General features: G+C 43.4%; 1 protein-coding gene across 1 annotated transcript; it reads left to right on the top strand.

Moving 5' to 3' along the window:
• Positions 1-15,876: 15,876 nt before the first annotated feature.
• On the top strand, positions 15,877-16,206 carry LOC311142739 (fasciculation and elongation protein zeta-1-like; the record flags this gene model as incomplete). Its single annotated transcript, XM_084178400.1, has 1 exon — positions 15,877-16,206. The coding sequence occupies one exon, from the start codon at positions 15,877-15,879 to the stop codon at positions 16,204-16,206; it is 330 nt and encodes a 109-aa protein (XP_084034526.1).
• Positions 16,207-16,898: the final 692 nt, after the last annotated feature.

Raw genomic sequence — 16,898 nt, 5'->3', positions numbered from 1 at the left:
AGACGCAACAGACGTTTTTGTGAGAAGACCAACTTTCGGGATGTCTCATGGTCTGACAAACACCGCTCTAGCTCTGCCACCTTTCACTGCAGATGCAGAAGGGCGACATCGGCGGATGCAGTTGATAGAGACGCAGCCAATGGAAAAAAAAACATATCTCTAGTTTAAACTGACAGATTTTGATGGGGATTTTTGTATTACGCTAATTCGATTTTAGCAGGGCCACGGACATCGTTTCTAAGGTTCTTTAATAAAACCTCCCAGGAAAACATTCAGGGAACCATAGTAGTTCTCAGAACATTTAAAAAACATTCAGTTTTACTGGTCATTGGCTTCCTTCCCAGGACCAATGGGAAACCAAAATCGTACGTTCCCACAACTTCCAAGGAACCAAATGTGCTAGCTGGGAGGTCTCTGACCTCCTCCCTGTATACCGTCTCATCGCCGTCGGTGATCAGGCCTATCACTTTCATGTCGTCAGCAAACTTGATGATGGTGTTGGAGTCGTGCGTGGCCACGTAGTCGTGGGTAAACAGGGAGTACAGGAGAGGACTAAACACACACCCCTGAGGGGCCCCCGTGTTGAGGGTCAGCGTGGTGGAGGTGTTGTTGTTGACCCTCACCACCATTTGAAGCAAATGAAGTCGATTTGAGCGACTAAGATGGTGTCTCATGGGGAGATTTATGTAGACATAACATGCGCAGTTTGAGCTACTCCAGGAAGTGACATTGCAGATTAGCTCAGTGCTGCCCTCTGTCATTGAGTAACTCAAGTTGATGGCCGACCAGGGTACTGCAGACTACCAGTAGCAACTGAATTATCCTTATAACTTCTTCAGTGTGCGATTTAAAAATAATCAGTTCAAGGACATACATCTGGTGTAATAGAAGCTATTATTGGTACCATGATCTTCTTCAAAATATGTATTTACACAAAGATCGACCACGAAGATTGCCATTTTCACATTCACTATAATGGGGGAATGCTGTTTTCGGAAAACAATGGGCTCTATTTTCGGTAGGTGTTAAGGGGGGCCTAGAGTCAAATGCACATTAGTTTGCAATTTCCAGCCCTAACGTCAGGTTCTGCAATTGACCTGTCTTATATCAGCTCGTATGCGCTAATATGGGCGGGGTGGATATATTTTAGGTGTCCTTAAAAACATGATCCAAAGTGCTAATTTCAGGCAGCGCCGATAGGGATATTCAAGACCAACCAAAAGCTGGTTTTAGCAGTAACGCAGTTGGTTATGGTATGCATTTTGACAGAGGAAACGCAGCCTATCCAGCCGTGACGTACACTGCCCATATGCACATGGAACAAGAGTAGCCTAATGTGCTTTTGGTGCCTTTGTACTTCCTATTTAGAAACATAAAAAACTAATGTTTTTTTCAATTTCGTTTTATTTGATTAAAAACCAAGCATAGCCTCCCCTCCTCTCAATTAAGGCTTATTTTTTGTCTGCCCAATGCAATTGCAAAGTAGTCAAGACTGTCAATAAAGGGATAAAATGATTGTGCCTGTAAGTGTGACAGCATATTTAAAACAAGTTGTTTTGTTTAGAATTTGATTAGAATTATTCGTATCTTTTTAGGCCTTATCAATAATGAATTTAATCTTGCTTATTGACTATGTTTGGCATGTCCATGCTCAGCCATAATGCACTTTACAGTAGGCCTAGCCCCTGTATCAGTGTGAATGCTATTGAAGCCATGCAATTACTTAGAACAATGTGGACTGCAAATGGGTTCAAGTTAACGTATTTAGCAAAGATAGCTCTACATTTTGTTATTTCGTTTCTGTAAGCCATTTAACAAACTATAACGGACTAACATAAATATAGAACCATTCTATCACATCAATAATGCATGCTAACAGCTGGATATTTTATAATGACATAAGACACTATCCACTCTACAGTTTGTCCTGTAAAATTTCACCCAAGATTGGCAATATATTGACAGTAATAGACATTTTCGTACACAAAAGACACATCTTGCCCCTCAAACGGATTAAGTGTGGAGCCCTCTAATAGAAAAATTACAGGATTTATACGTGTAATGTGTCTGTCTGTCTCTGTTTGTCTGTCTGATGTCGTGCCTCACACACCCCCTTCTACCCCAGCAGGTGGGCACAGCGCCTCCTGAGTGATGATGTCATTTCTGCCATTGAGCTTGGCAAAGATCTCTGTCTCTCTCTCACACTCTCCCGTCTGCCTGGTTCCAACCACTCACACCATTTTGCACACTCTCTCTTTTGCTTTTTTCTCTCTCTCTTTTTCTCTTTCTCTCTCCCTCTCTTTCTATCTCCCTCTCCCTATCTCCCTCTATCTCCTTCTCCCTCTCTTTCTATCTCCCTCTCCCTCTCTTTCTATCTCCCTCTCCCTCTTTCTATCTCCCTCTCCCTATATCTCCCTCTCTTTCTATCGCCCTCTCCCTCTCTTTCTATCTCCCTCTCGCTCTTTCTCTCTCTCTCTCCCTCTTTCTTTCTATCTCTTATATAGCTCATTTAACTCACTAATTTACACTCGCAATTCAGCTCCCTTCACGCAAGACAGTTGTTGAAGATGAAATAAGTGCCACTCATAACTCGCTGATGTGGAAGCCAACAGAATAGCAATCATTTTGAAACGCTAACTAGATTCACTCATTGTCAAAAAAGTAGTGTTCAACAAAGCAGTTACTCACAAACCGAAACGAATAATAGTTGATTGATAATTAAGGTGATGATCTTTAACTCCACAGATGTTTAAATGATTTTCCAATTTCTTCACATTCAGGTGGATTTTCTAAAGTTTCTTATCTGATTATAAAGCAATGTCCATAATCTTCTGGCTAGCATTTTTGGAGAATGTGGAAACAGATTGTATCAGCTATCAGTTAGCGATGCATTCAACAAGTGAACTATCCATTTAAAGGCGGGGAACCAAGGCCCCTGGAAGCCATTGAGACTGAGTCCAAACATTTGTGGTAGGCAACATTTTAAGGAAACTCAACTATCAACTGTCATACCATTATCCCATATTTTCATAGAAAAGTAAAACATCTAAATCTAAACTTTCACAGAAATTGCATAATGGAAGAATCCCAAAGAATGAAAAAAAATTGAGGGTATTCTTTGGATATGTCAAATCCTCCAAAAACAATATCCAATCACAGGACTGTAGGAGAACAATCAACATTATGATCAAAAGAAGTGTTGAGTCAAGAGACACCTTAGTTTAGGGAGAATCTCAATTGGATTCACTTGATTCTCGTAGGGTTGCAAAATTCCAGTAACTTTCCCTAAATTCCCTTGTTTTCCACAAATCCCGGTTGGAAGATTCCCGGAATCGTGAGGGAATAAGCAAGGAAATCCAGCATCCTCCAACCAGGATTTCTGGAAAATCTGTGAATTTTGGGAAAGTTAATAGAATTTTCCAACCCTTATTCCTTGTGTCCTATCCTCCGTTCTCTCCTCGCCTCCTTTTGAAAAAGGTAAAAGGTAAATGAGGAGACGAGGCGAGGAGGCGAGGAGAGGAAACGTGGAATCAAATGTGCTCGTATGAAATTAGAATCTCCACTAACGTTATCAGGCAAATTACGTTTACAGAGGAGGGTCCCAAAATACAAAAGAAATGTAGTTAGTTGTGCTAGACATTTTATAGATAGAAGGATAAGTAGTGTATCGTTTTTAAATGTGTGCATGCTTTTCTCCTCCGAGAAAACCACAGTTGATTCAAAGGGGGTGTGGCGGATTTCAAAACTCTTCTGCGGTAGGATACATCTGTGTATCCTCCACTGGAGGAGGCAGTCAAGGAGAGGAGCAAACTCCTTCGTTCACCTATTAACAAACTGATACTCTCCTACAGTGACCACTTATCAGTTTCCGGGTCAGGGAGGAGAGGAGGACGGAGGAGTCGAGGAGAGGACGGATGTAAGCACAATTGAGAAAAGGCCATAGCTTTCAGATTAATTTGGAGTGATGTTTGGGTGTCTTGGAGTTTGGAAATATATTTGAACTTTCTTTCCTTCCTTCCTTTTGAAACAAAGTATATTTCATATGTTCTGGGGAGTATTCATTAGTGCACACCGTAGTAAAATGTTTTGCAATGAAAATTAGAGTTTCTTATTGGACAAATTCAGGAAAGTCCCTCTCCGTTTCGGTCCGTTTGTTTCTGTTTGGTTCCAAGTGAATACACCCCAGGTCATATCAGGGAAAGAAACTAAGATATATTTATTGCTCATATTTGTCTAGTTTCAAATAAGCACACTAAATCACACAATAAAAGCTCATTGTCACTTGTATGACTTTGCCACAGTGGGTAGGGGAACATTGGAACTGTGTAACCTAAGCACTAGGTGACCATTACCAGGTTCTGATCGATAAGTTACGGTGATGATGTTACGCTTAGACACTCAACTCCATAACATTACATCAAGTCATCGACAATACACACTGTGCATTAGCCCCATAACAGATTTATGCTAATCTGATATGGGAAACCAGCTAGGGTGCTAGCAGAAGAATATAGCCCAACTGTACAAGAGAGAGATCATGGCATGGCCATATGTGTCTGTATCTGTGCTCACATGGTTTTATAATAGTGTGTGAAGCCATTACATGAGCACGTGTTTCTATTCCTATGTCGGCTATGTGGCTTTCAAAGGGGATTTCATCTCCACCACAGAATCAGATTAAACCCAGTCAGGGATTAGGGACAGGGAACAGGCCAGGGACTGACGAGGAGCTCAGTGGGTTTACGTTGTGTGGGTGTGTGTAAAGCCATCTGTAGCTCACAGGGTGACAAAAACCAAGTTGGCAGCAATCCCTCCACAACCGTCTTTGTCTTCTGGCATGGTGGACTGAATGCCACAAGGTGTATTGCTGCCTGTTTGACATTTTCTCAATCTGTCACTGCCTTTCGGTCTCACTCTTTCTCCCTCTGTCTCTCTCTGTCGCATTAAGAACACCGTCCTAATATTGAGTTGCCCTCAGAAAAGCCTTAATTCATCGGGGCATGGACTCTACAAAGTGTCAAAAGCGTTCCACAGGGATGCTGGCCCATGCTGATTCCAATGCTTCCCACAGTTGTGCCAAGTTGAATGGATGTCCTTTGGGTGGTGGACCATTCTTGATACACACAGGAAACTGTTGAGCGTGAAAAACCCAGCAACAAGGCAGTTCTTGACACAAACCAGTGCGCCTGGTACCTACTACCATACCCCGTTCAAAGACACTTCAATCTTTTGTCTTGTCCATTCAACCTCTGAATGGCACACATACAGTGCCTTCGGAAAGTATTCAGACCCCTTGACTTTTTCCACATTTTGTTATGTTACAGCCTTATTCTAAAATTGATTAAATACTTGTTTCCCATGAGCAATCTACACACAATACCCCATAATGACAAAGCGAAAACAGGATTTTAGATTTTTTTGCAAATGTATTAACAATAAAAAACAGAAATACTATGAGACTCGAAATTGTTCTCAGGTGCATCCTGTTTCCATTGATTATCCTTGAGATGTTTCTACAACTTCATTGGAGTCCACCTGTGGTAAATTCAATTGATTGGACATGATTTGGAAAGGCACACACCTGTCTATATAAGGTCCCACAGTTGAGCAAAAACCAAGACATGAGGTCGAAGGAATTGTCCGTAGAGCTCAGAGACAGGATTGTGTCGAGGCACAGATCTGGGGAAGGGTACCAAAAAATGTCTGCAGCATTGAAGATCCCCAAGAACACAGTGGCCTCCATCATTCTTAAATGGAAGAAGTTTGGAACCACCAAGACTCTTCCTAGAGCTGGCCGCCCGGCCAAACTGAGCAATCGGGGGAGAAGGGCCTTGGTCAGGGAGGTGACCAAGAACCCGATGGTCACTCTGACAGAGCTCTAGAGGTCCTCTGTGGAAATTGGAGAACCTTCCAGAAGTGCAACCATCTCTGCAGCACTCCACCAATCAGGTCTTTATGGTAGAGTGGCCAGACGGAAGCCACTCCTCAGTAAAAGGCACATGACAGCCAGCTTGGAGTTTGCCAAAATGCACCTAAAGACGCTCAGACCATGAGAAACAAGATTCTCTGGTCTGATGAAACCAAGATTGAACTCTTTGGCCTGAATGCCAAGCGTCACGTCTGGAGGAAACCTGGCACCATCCCTACGGTGAAGCATGGTTCCATTCCCGTGGCAGCATCATGCTGTGGGGATGTTTTTCAGCGGCAGGGACTGGGATACTAGTCAGGATCGAGGCAAAGATGAACGGAGCAAAGTACAGAGAGCTCCTTGATGAAAACCTGCTCCAGAGCACTCAGGACCTCAGACTGGGGCTAAGGTTCACCTTCCAACAGGACAACGACCCTATGCACACAGCCAAGACAACGCAGGAGTGGCTTCGGGACAAGTCTCTGAATATCCTTGAGTGGCCCAGCCAGAGCCCGGACTTGAACATCTCTGGAGAGACCTGAAAATAGCTGTGCAGCAACGCACCCCATCCAACCTGACAGAGCTTGATAGGATCTGCAGAGAAGAATGGGAGAAACTCCCCAAATACAGGTGTTCCAAGAATGTAGCGTCATACCTTAGAATACTCTGTAATCGCTGCCAAAGGTGCTTCAACAAAGTACTGAGTAAAGGGTCTGAATACTTATGTAAATGTGATATTTCAATTTTTTTATTTTAATAAATTAGCAAACATTTCTAAAAACCTGTTTTTGCTTTGACATTATGGGGTATTGTGTGTAGATTGATCAGGGGGGAAAAAAACAATTTAATCCATTTTTGAATAAGGCTGTAACGTAACACAATGTGGAAAAAGTCAAGGGGTCTGAATACTTTCCGAAGGCGCACTGTATACAATCCATGTCTCAATTGTCTTAAGGCTTTAAAAGCCTTCTTTAACCTGTCTCCTCCCCTTCATCTACACTGATTAAAAAGTGGATTTAACAACTGACATTAGTAAGGGATCATAGCTTTAAGTTGGATTCACCTGGTCAGTCTATGTCATGGAAAGAGCAGTTGTTCTTAATGTTTTGAATATTCAGTGTAGTACATTTACATTTTAGTCATTTAGCAAATGCTTTTATCCAGAGCGACTTAGTTAGTGCATAATTTTTTTTTCATACTGGTCCCTCGTGGGAATCGAACCCACAACCCTGCCGTTGCAAGCGCCATGCTCTACCAACTGAGCTACACGGGACTAGTAGCACTACAAGGGCAGGTTTCTTTGATGTCCTTCCCCTTACTGCTCTCATAGAGGTGGGACCAAAAATGGCAAGCTTCTTCCTTCACAGGCTAGCAAGCAAGCTAACCATCACCACCAATCTCAGGGTCCCTCCTTTCAGCTCTGTTCCGCTCCAGCAGCACTCTGTCCCTGTCAAAATGTTAATCAGCCAAATGCTAATCAGCCTAGCTAACGTATTCACAGGCTCTGGTCAATGAAGCTAGCTTCCCTGCCATTCTACCCATAGAATGATAAGTAGCAGGTTACAGGACAACCTAATAATGTAGCCATGGCGGACACATTCTGCCTGGTCTCTACAGTACACACATGGTGCAGCTGCTTCTCCCTTCACCTCCTCACCTTCCCCCTGCCCTTTTCCTCATTAATATTGAGGGCTTTGAGCCTTGGAAGGAGGGGGGAAGGGAGGGGGAGGAGGGAGGTATGGACAAAGGGAGAGGGGGAGAAGAAGGAGGAGGGGAGAGGGGGATGACGATTCCGTCATGCAGACAGGCAGGCAGGTGCTGTAGCGAGAAAGCAATGCACAGGCTCTCTCTCTCCTCTCTAAGTAAGGTTGAGGCTGAGGCTGCTTACTGATTCGAAAACAACGGGCTGCTGCCAGCGGAAAGAGATAAGCAAGGGGGCTGTGTGTTAGTGGAGGAGAAGGGACGGACAGAACAGCACCGGACATTGTCATTTTTCTTTCTCTCTCTCCCTCTTTCTTTTCTCTCCAGTCTCCAGAATGACTGTAGTTGCTGTTGGTTGGCCAGTGTTGGGATTTGCAGAGGAAGGTGGCGTAGTGCAGATCTGCCTTGCCTAGGAGGGACCGTCTCTCTGTTTCTAAGCCATATTACAGGAGGCACAGTTACTGCAGGTAATCTATCATTCTATCTATCCTTCTCCACCTCCCTCCATCATTGTTTTCCATCATCTCCCTCCCTCCCTCTTATGTAACCATGGTCTTGTCTTCCATATCTTCGTCCCCTCATCCTCTCCCTCTCTCTTCTCTTCCTCCCCCAAATCCATTTTCTTCCATAATGGCTATGGGAACTGACAAACATGTTCTCATGTAGCCAATGAAAGTAATAGATGTAAACATCTTCATATTATGGGAGAGGCTTCGGCAGGCAGCCACACACCCATATTAATATGAATAGCAGAAGATGTGTTTGTATTGTTCTGAGATAAATGCAACCATATGACCCACCCATCGCTATATCAATTGAATTGTCCCAAATATGTCTAAAAATCTATTATATATTTTTATTTTATAGCCATAAGATCTTATGGAATGAAATTATGGCAATGGATTTGGCATAACAACAAATATTGATTTGTTCTCCAGTCAGTGTGCTAGCGTTGTTTTTGCAAGTGTAAAATGGGGACAGCTATTTGGTTACATTGTATTGAAGGACATCTGATGAGATTCTGTGATTGGTTGTTTTTGGTCTTGGTGGTTTGTGGGTGCTTTGGCTCCAGGCAGGGAGCAAAATAGTGGTAGGATAACATCTCCATCACCTGGGTCCATTGGTTAAGGTGAAGGTCAAATGTCACATACAGTGGATATAAAAAGTCTACACTCCCCTGTTAAAATGCCAGGTTTTTGTGATGTAAAAGATTGAGATAAAGATAAATCATGTCAGAACTTTTTCCACCTTTAATGTGACCTATAACGTGAACAATTCAATTGAAAAACAAACTGAAATCTTTGAGGGGGAAAAATAAAAAATAAAAAACTCACAACCTGGTTGCATAAGTGTGCACACCCTTAAACTAATACTTTGTTGAAGCACCTTTTGATTTTATTACAGCACTCAGTCTTTTTGGGTAGGAGTCTATTAGCATGGCACATCTTGACGTGGCAATATTTGCCCACTCTTCTTTGTAAAAGTGCTCCAAATCTTGTCAGATTGCGAGGACATCTCCTGTGCACAGCCCTCTTCAGATCAACCCAGAGATGTTCAATTGGATTCAGGTCTGGGCTCTGGCTGGGCCATTCCAAAACATTAATCTTCTTCTGGTGAAGCCATGCTTTTGTGGATTTGGATGTGTGCTTTGGGTCATTGTCGTGCTGAAAGGTGAATTTTCCTCTTCATCTTTCTAACGGACGCCTGAAGGTTTTGTGCCAAAATTGCCTGGTATTTGGAACTGTTCATAATTCCCTCCACCCTGACTAAGGCCCCGGTTCCAGCTGAAGAAAAACAGCCCCAAAGCATGATGCTGCCACCACCATGCTTCACTGTGGGTATGGTGTTCTTTGGGTGATGTGCAGTGTTGTTTTTGCGCCAAACTTAACTTTTGGAATTATGGCCAAAAAGTTCAACCTTGGTTTCATCAGACCATAACACATTTTCCAACGTGCTTTTGGGGGATTTGATGTTTGTTTTTGCAAACTTCAGCCGGGCTTGGATGTTTTTCTTTGTAAGAAAATGTTTCCGTCTTGCCACCCTACCCCATAGCCCATTCATATGAAGAATACGGGAGATTGTTGTCACATGTAGCACACAGCCAGTACTTGCCAGAAATTCCTGCAGTTCCTTTAATGTTGCTGTAGGCCTCTTGGAAGCCTCCCTGACCAGTTTTCTTCTCGTCTTTTCATAAATTTTGGAGGGACGTCCAGTTCTTGGTAATGTCTCTGTTGTGCCATATTTTCTCCACTTGATGATGACTGTCTTCACTGTGTTCCATGGTATATGTAATGCTTTGGAAATTATTTTGTACCCTTCTCCTGACTGATATCTTTCAACAATGAGATCCCTCTGATGCCTTGGAAGCTCTCTGTGGACCATGGCTTTTGCTCTGAGATGCAACTAAGAAAATGTCAGGAAAATCCTACTAGAACAGCTGAACTTTATTTGTGATTAATCAGAGTCACTTTAAATGATGGCAGGTGTGTAATGACTTCTATTTAACATGAGTATGAATGTGATTGGTTAATTCTGAACACAGCCACATCCCCAGTTACAGTGGGGGAAAAAAGTATTTAGTCAGCCACCAATTGTGCAAGTTCTCCCACTTAAAAAGATGAGAGAGGCCTGTAATTCTCATCATAGGTACACGTCAACTATGACAGACAAATTGAGGGAAAAAAATCCAGAAAATCACATTGTAGGATTTTTAATGAATTTATTTGCAAATTATGGTGGAAAATAAGTATTTGGTCACCTACAAACAAGCAAGATTTCTGGCTCTCACAGACCTGTAACTTCTTCTTTAAGAGGCTCCTCTGTCCTCCACTCGTTACCTGTATTAATGGCACCTGTTTGAACTTGTTATCAGTATAAAAGACACCTGTCCACAACCTCAAACAGTCACACTCCAAACTCCACTATGGCCAAGACCAAAGAGCTGTCAAAGGACACCAGAAACAAAATTGTAGACCTGCACCAGGCTGGGAAGACTGAATCTGCAATAGGTAAGCAGCTTGGTTTGAATAAATCAACTGTGGGAGCAATTATTAGGAAATGGAAGACATACAAGACCACTGATAATCTCCCTCGATCTGGGGCTCCACGCAAGATCTCACCCCGTGGGGTCAAAATGATCACAAGAACGGTGAGCAAAAATCCCAGAACCACACGGGGGGACCTAGTGAATGACCTGCAGAGAGCTGGGACCAAAGTAACAAAGCCTACCATCAGTAACACACTACGCCGCCAGGGACTCAAATCCTGCAGTGCCAGACGTGTCCCCCTGCTTAAGCCAGTACATGTCCAGGCCCGTCTGAAGTTTGCTAGAGTGCATTTGGATGATCCAGAAGAGGATTGGGAGAATGTCATATGGTCAGATGAAACCAAAATAGAACTTTTTGGTAAAAACTCAACTCGTCGTGTTTGGAGGACAAAGAATGCTGAGTTGCATCCAAAGAACACCATACCTACTGTGAAGCATGGGGGTGGAAACATCATGCTTTGGGGCTGTTTTTCTGCAAAGGGACCAGGACGACTGATCCGTGTAAAGGAAAGAATGAATGGGGCCATGTATCGTGAGATTTTGAGTGAAAACCTCCTTCCATCAGCAAGGGCATTGAAGATGAAACGTGGCTGGGTCTTTCAGCATGACAATGATCCCAAACACACCGCCCGGGCAACGAAGGAGTGGCTTCGTAAGAAGCATTTCAAGGTCCTGGAGTGGCCTAGCCAGTCTCCAGATCTCAACCCCATAGAAAATCTTTGGATGGAGTTGAAAGTCCATGTTGCCCAGCGACAGCCCCAAAACATCACTGCTCTAGAGGAGATCTGCATGGAGGAATGGGCCAAAATACCAGCAACAGTGTGTGAAAACCTTGTGAAGACTTACAGAAATCGTTTGACCTGTGTCATTGCCAACAAAGGGTATATAACAAAGTATTGAGAAACTTTTGTTATTGACCAAATACTTATTTTCCACCATCATTTGCAAATAAATTCATTAAAAATCCTACAATGTGATTTTCTGGATTTTTTGTTCTCATTTTGTCTGTCATAGTTGACGTGTACCTATGATGAAAATTACAGGCCTCTCTCATCTTTTTAAGTGGGAGAACTTGCACAATTGGTGGCTGACTAAATACTTTTTTTCCCCACTGTATGCAACCAGGTTATTGTAAGGTTTTTATTTTTCATTTTTCCCCCTCGAAGATTTCTGTTTCTTTTTCAATTGAATTGTTCACATTATAGGTCACATTAACAGTGGAAAAAGTTCTGACATGATTTATCTTTGTCTCATTCTTTTACATCACAAAAACCTGGCATTTTAACAGGGGTGTGTAGAATTTTATATCCACTGTACATACACACATGCGTGCACACCATTACACTCAATGCATATACATTCACATGCGCATAAACACACAAACACTCATATTGTCACTCTCAGCCTGCCTTCGTGATTTCATGGCAGTCTATCAGAACAAAATTATTTTCTGCTGTTTTCAGTCTTTTCTTTGTATCCACCTGCAAGATGTTCATTAGTACATGGATTAGGAACTAACAAAAGCTGAAAGCTTCTTATGTAGCCATGAAAAGCTGCAAATATCTCTTACAACATTTAATGTCTCTACCATAAGCCGCCTCCAACGTCGTTTTAGAGAATTTGGTAGTACGTCCAACCGGCCTCACAAAAGCAGACCACGTGTAACCACGCCAACTCAGGACCTCCATATCCGGCTTCTTTATCTGCGGGATGGTCTGAGACCAGCCACCTGAAAGCTGATTACACTGTGGGTTTGCACAACTGAAGAATTTCTGCACAAACTGTCAGAAACTGTCTCAGGGAAGCTAATCTGCGTGCTCGTCGTTCTCACCAGGGTCTTGACCTGACTGCAGTTCAGCGATGTAACCATCGATGGCCACTGGCACACTGGAGAAGTGTGCTCTTCACGGATGAATCCCGGTTTCAACTGTACTGGGCAGATGGCAGATAGCGTGTATAGCGTCGTGTGGGCGATTGGTTTGCGGATGTAAACCCCATGGTGGCAGTGGGGTTATGGTATGGGCATGCACAACGAACACAATTGTATTTTATCAATGGCAATTGGAATGCACAGAGATACCGTGACGAGTTCCTGAGGCTCATTGTTGTGCCATTCATCCGCCGGCATCACCTCATGTTTCAGCATGATAATGCACAGCCCCATGTCGCAAGGATATGTAGAAAATTCCTGGAAGCTGAAAATGTCCCAGTTCTTATATGGTCTGCATACTTAACAGTCATGTCACCCATTGAGCATGTTTGGGATGCTCTGGGTCGACGTGTATGAAAAGGCCAAACTTATCCTACATCAGCATTCCAACTCTGAGATGCTATATGAATAAATACTCAGAGGCTACTCTGCAGAAAATAACGGTGGGTATGATGGGAGAAAGAGACAGAGAGACAAAGAGAGAGAGGAGAGGCTAAAGAATCTGTCTTTTGATGAAGTGGCACTTTGCTGAGTAATGTGATGGAGAGAAAGGAAGACGCTTACACAATCTTGGTTTAAATGGATTCCTTTTCACGCCACTCCCTGGCTATAGGCAAAGATCCAGGAAAAACGTTAGTACCTTTAGCCCTCACTCCTATAATTGCACTGTGTCAGAACTTGGACTGAAACACAACTTTCATCCAACAGTCTTCCACAAGAATCAACTGTTGTTGTTAATTTCGTACAGATCACTCCATTCTTACCAGGATAGTAAGAACAAGAATTACATACAGAGTAATTCATCATTGAGGATGTCTGATTATTATAGCTACAGTGGGGAGAACAAGTATTTGATACACTGCCGATTTTGCAGGTTTTCCTACTTACAAAGCATGTAGAGGTCTGTAATTTTTATCATAGGTACACTTCAACTGTGAGAGACGGAATCTAAAACAAAAATCCAGAAAATCACATTGTATGATTTTTAAGTAATTAATTTGCATTTTATTGCATGACATAAGTATTTGATCACCTACCAACCAGTAAGAATTCCGGCTCTCACGACCTGTTAGTTTTTCTTTAAGAAGCCCTCCTATTCTCCACTCATTACCTGTATTAACTGCACCTGTTTGAACTCGTTACCTGTATAAAAGACACCTGTCCACACACTCATTCAAACAGACTCCAACCTCTCCACAATGGCCAAGACCAGAGAGCTGTGTAAGGACATCAGGGATAAAATTGTAGACCTGCACAAGGCTGGGATGGGCTACAGGACAATAGGCAAGCAGCTTGGTGAGAAGGGAACAACTGTTGGCACAATTATTAGAAAATGGAAGAAGTTCAAGATGACGGTCAATCACCCTCGGTCTGGGGCTCCATGCAAGATCTCACCTCGTGGGGCATCAATGATCATGAGGAAGGTGAGGGATCAGCTCAGAACTACACGGCAGGACCTGGTCAATGACCTGAAGAGAGCTGGGACCACAGTCTCAAAGAAAACCATTAGTAACACACTACGCTGTCATGGATTAAAATCCTGCAGTGCACGCAAGGTCCCCCCGCTCAAGCAGCGCATGTCCAGGCCCGTCTGAAGTTTGCCAATGACCATCTGGATGATCCAGAGGAGGAATGGGATAAGGTCATGTGGTCTGATGAGACAAAAATATAGCTTTTTGGTCTAAACTCCACTCGCCGTGTTTGGAGGAAGAAGAAGGATGAGTACAACCCCAAGAACACCATCCCAACCGTGAAGCATGGAGGTTGAAACATCATTCTTTGGGGATGTTTTTCTGCAAAGGGGACAGGACGACTGCACCGTATTGAGGGGAGGATGGATGGGGCCATGTATCGCGAGATCTTGGCCAACAACCTCCTTCCCTCAGTAAGAGCATTGAAGATGGGTCGTGGCTGGGTCTTCCATCATGACAACGACCCGAAACACACAGCCAGGGCAACTAAGGAGTGGCTCCGTAAGAAGCATCTCAAGGTCCTGGAGTGGCCTAGCCAGTCTCCAGACCTGAACCCAATAGAAAATCTTTGGAGGGAGCTGAAGGTCCGTATTGCCCAGCGACAGCCCCGAAACCTGAAGGATCTGGAGAAGGTCTGTATGGAGGAGTGGGCCAAAATCCCTGCAGCAGTGTGTGCAAACCTGGTCAAGACCTACAGGAAACATATGATCTCTGTAATTGCAAACAAAGGTTTCTGTACCAAATATTAAGTTCTGCTTTTCTGATGTATCAAATACTTATGTCATGCAATAAAATACAAATTAATTACTTAAAAATCATACAATGTGATTTTCTGGATTTTTGTTTTAGATTCCGTCTCTCACAGTTGAAGTGTACCTACGATAAAAATTACAGACCTCTACATGCTTTGTAAGTAGGAAAACCTGCAAAATCGGCAGTGTATCAAATACTTGTTCTCCCCACTGTATATGACCTCATATACTGTAGATTTAAGTGTTTAGGATTTGTGCTTAAGTTGGTAAGTGTCCGTCTTGAACAATGTTCCCCAAGTTTCATGGTGCTTAGTACCATCTTGCTGTGACACAGAATTCGCCACAGCGATAAAATCTATAATTAGCACATTGTCTAAATTTAGGGCTAGATATGCCCTTTCTTTTGTTGAGTTTCGCTCTTAAGACAACATAATGGGTGGCCACTGTATTGTCTTTATAATGACTATCAGTCCCTGAATCCCTTTCCTCATCAATTAAAATCCCACCAGTATTGCTTAATTAACTGCAGTTAACCAGGAAACCCGACTACCATTTTGGCTCCCTGGGGGACTGTGTCTTTCCTGGTCCAGCTGAGTCCCTTCCTCTTTGTCTGGGGGGGGACTTTGCCATTCTAGACTTGCTGCAACATTTATATGTGTATTTTATTGGTAAATGTCCAATTGAAATTACTCCAGATACCAAAAGTGTGAATTTAGCATGTAGTCAAGTATTTTTACTCCAGCCCTGCACTAGCACACCTGATTCAACTAACCACCAAGCCATTATTTGCTGAATCAGATGTGCTACTGCTGATGTAGCAGATGGCCGAGTTAGCATCGCTACTGTCTTCCTGAGACCTGAAGTGCTGGTGTCTGGGCTGGGACCCAGAAATGCTTTGTCTTTTCTGGGTCAGTGGTATTGACAATGTTTCTGGAGAATGATTTAATGACACAAATTGAAAAAAGCAACCCCCTGTAAAGTCCATGTTGTTTTCAATTTTTTGTCCCTTCCTTTCCTATCCTAGGGCTCCTTCCTCTGTCATTGACTTGTGATTGGGGACACCCACCATGGAGGCCCCGCTTGTGTGCCTGGATGAGGAGTTTGAGGACCTCAGGCCTTGCCGGGTAGAGGACATGCCCATCAGCCGACCCCCCTACAGCACCGTCCCCCTGGCCCCCATGGCCCCCCTAGCCCCCATCACCCGTGAGGACTTCTCCGAACTGGAGAACTTCTCTGAGATGATGAGCTTCAAGTCCATGGAGGACCTGGTCAATGAGTTTGACGAGAAGTTGAATGTCTGTTTCCACAACTACAACACCAAGACGGAAGGCCTGGCCCCCGTGCGCAACCAGTCCCACACCGAGGAGGACGAGGAGCGGCTGCAGGATGAAGAGTGAGTATCGTCCACCACCTTTGTGGTTTTTAAGCATAAGTCTGACCTCAGCATAAAGGGTCTGTGCTTTTGTGATAAGAGTGAAAGATACAAATGGTGTATCACAGGGAAATTATTTTTCACTTCAGCTGCTTGCCTTTTGGGTTGTACAATGCACCCCAGTATTCTTTTTATAATATGGCACATCCTTTGCAGCAATCTTCTGAACAAATCATTGGTCAATGCTTGCTTGTTTAGGTAGTCCATCATTTCTGATGATGTCTTCCTCTTCTGTCTTCACACTGCATACTTTTGTGACCATGCAATCCCATTCAAGGCACACTATTTACTGCAAACAGAGCATTTCAAGTCTGGGTATGGTGTGAAAGGAGCAGCTATTTTTTTACATTCTAGTCATTTAGCAGACGCTCTTATCCAGAGCGACTTACAGTTAGTGAGTGCATACATTTTTCATACTGGCCCCCCGTGGGAAACGAACCCACAACCCTGGCGTTGCAAGCGCCATGCCCTACCAACTGAGCTACAGGGGAGTAGCTATGAACACTACACCTATGCATTCATTAAAGTTTAGATAGAATACCAAAAGTCATCACAGCTATCAGCTAAACAGAGCATTGGCTGATATACCACTACTTTAATAACGATACCACTAGATATCTCATGACCCGGCTCTCAGATCCTGATACTCAGCCCACC

This window comes from Coregonus lavaretus, assembly GCF_964263955.1.
Source record: "Coregonus lavaretus genome assembly, chromosome: 15".
In the NCBI taxonomy this organism is placed as follows: Eukaryota; Metazoa; Chordata; class Actinopteri; order Salmoniformes; family Salmonidae; genus Coregonus; species Coregonus lavaretus.
This window is presented reverse-complemented; position numbering and strand designations above follow the sequence as displayed.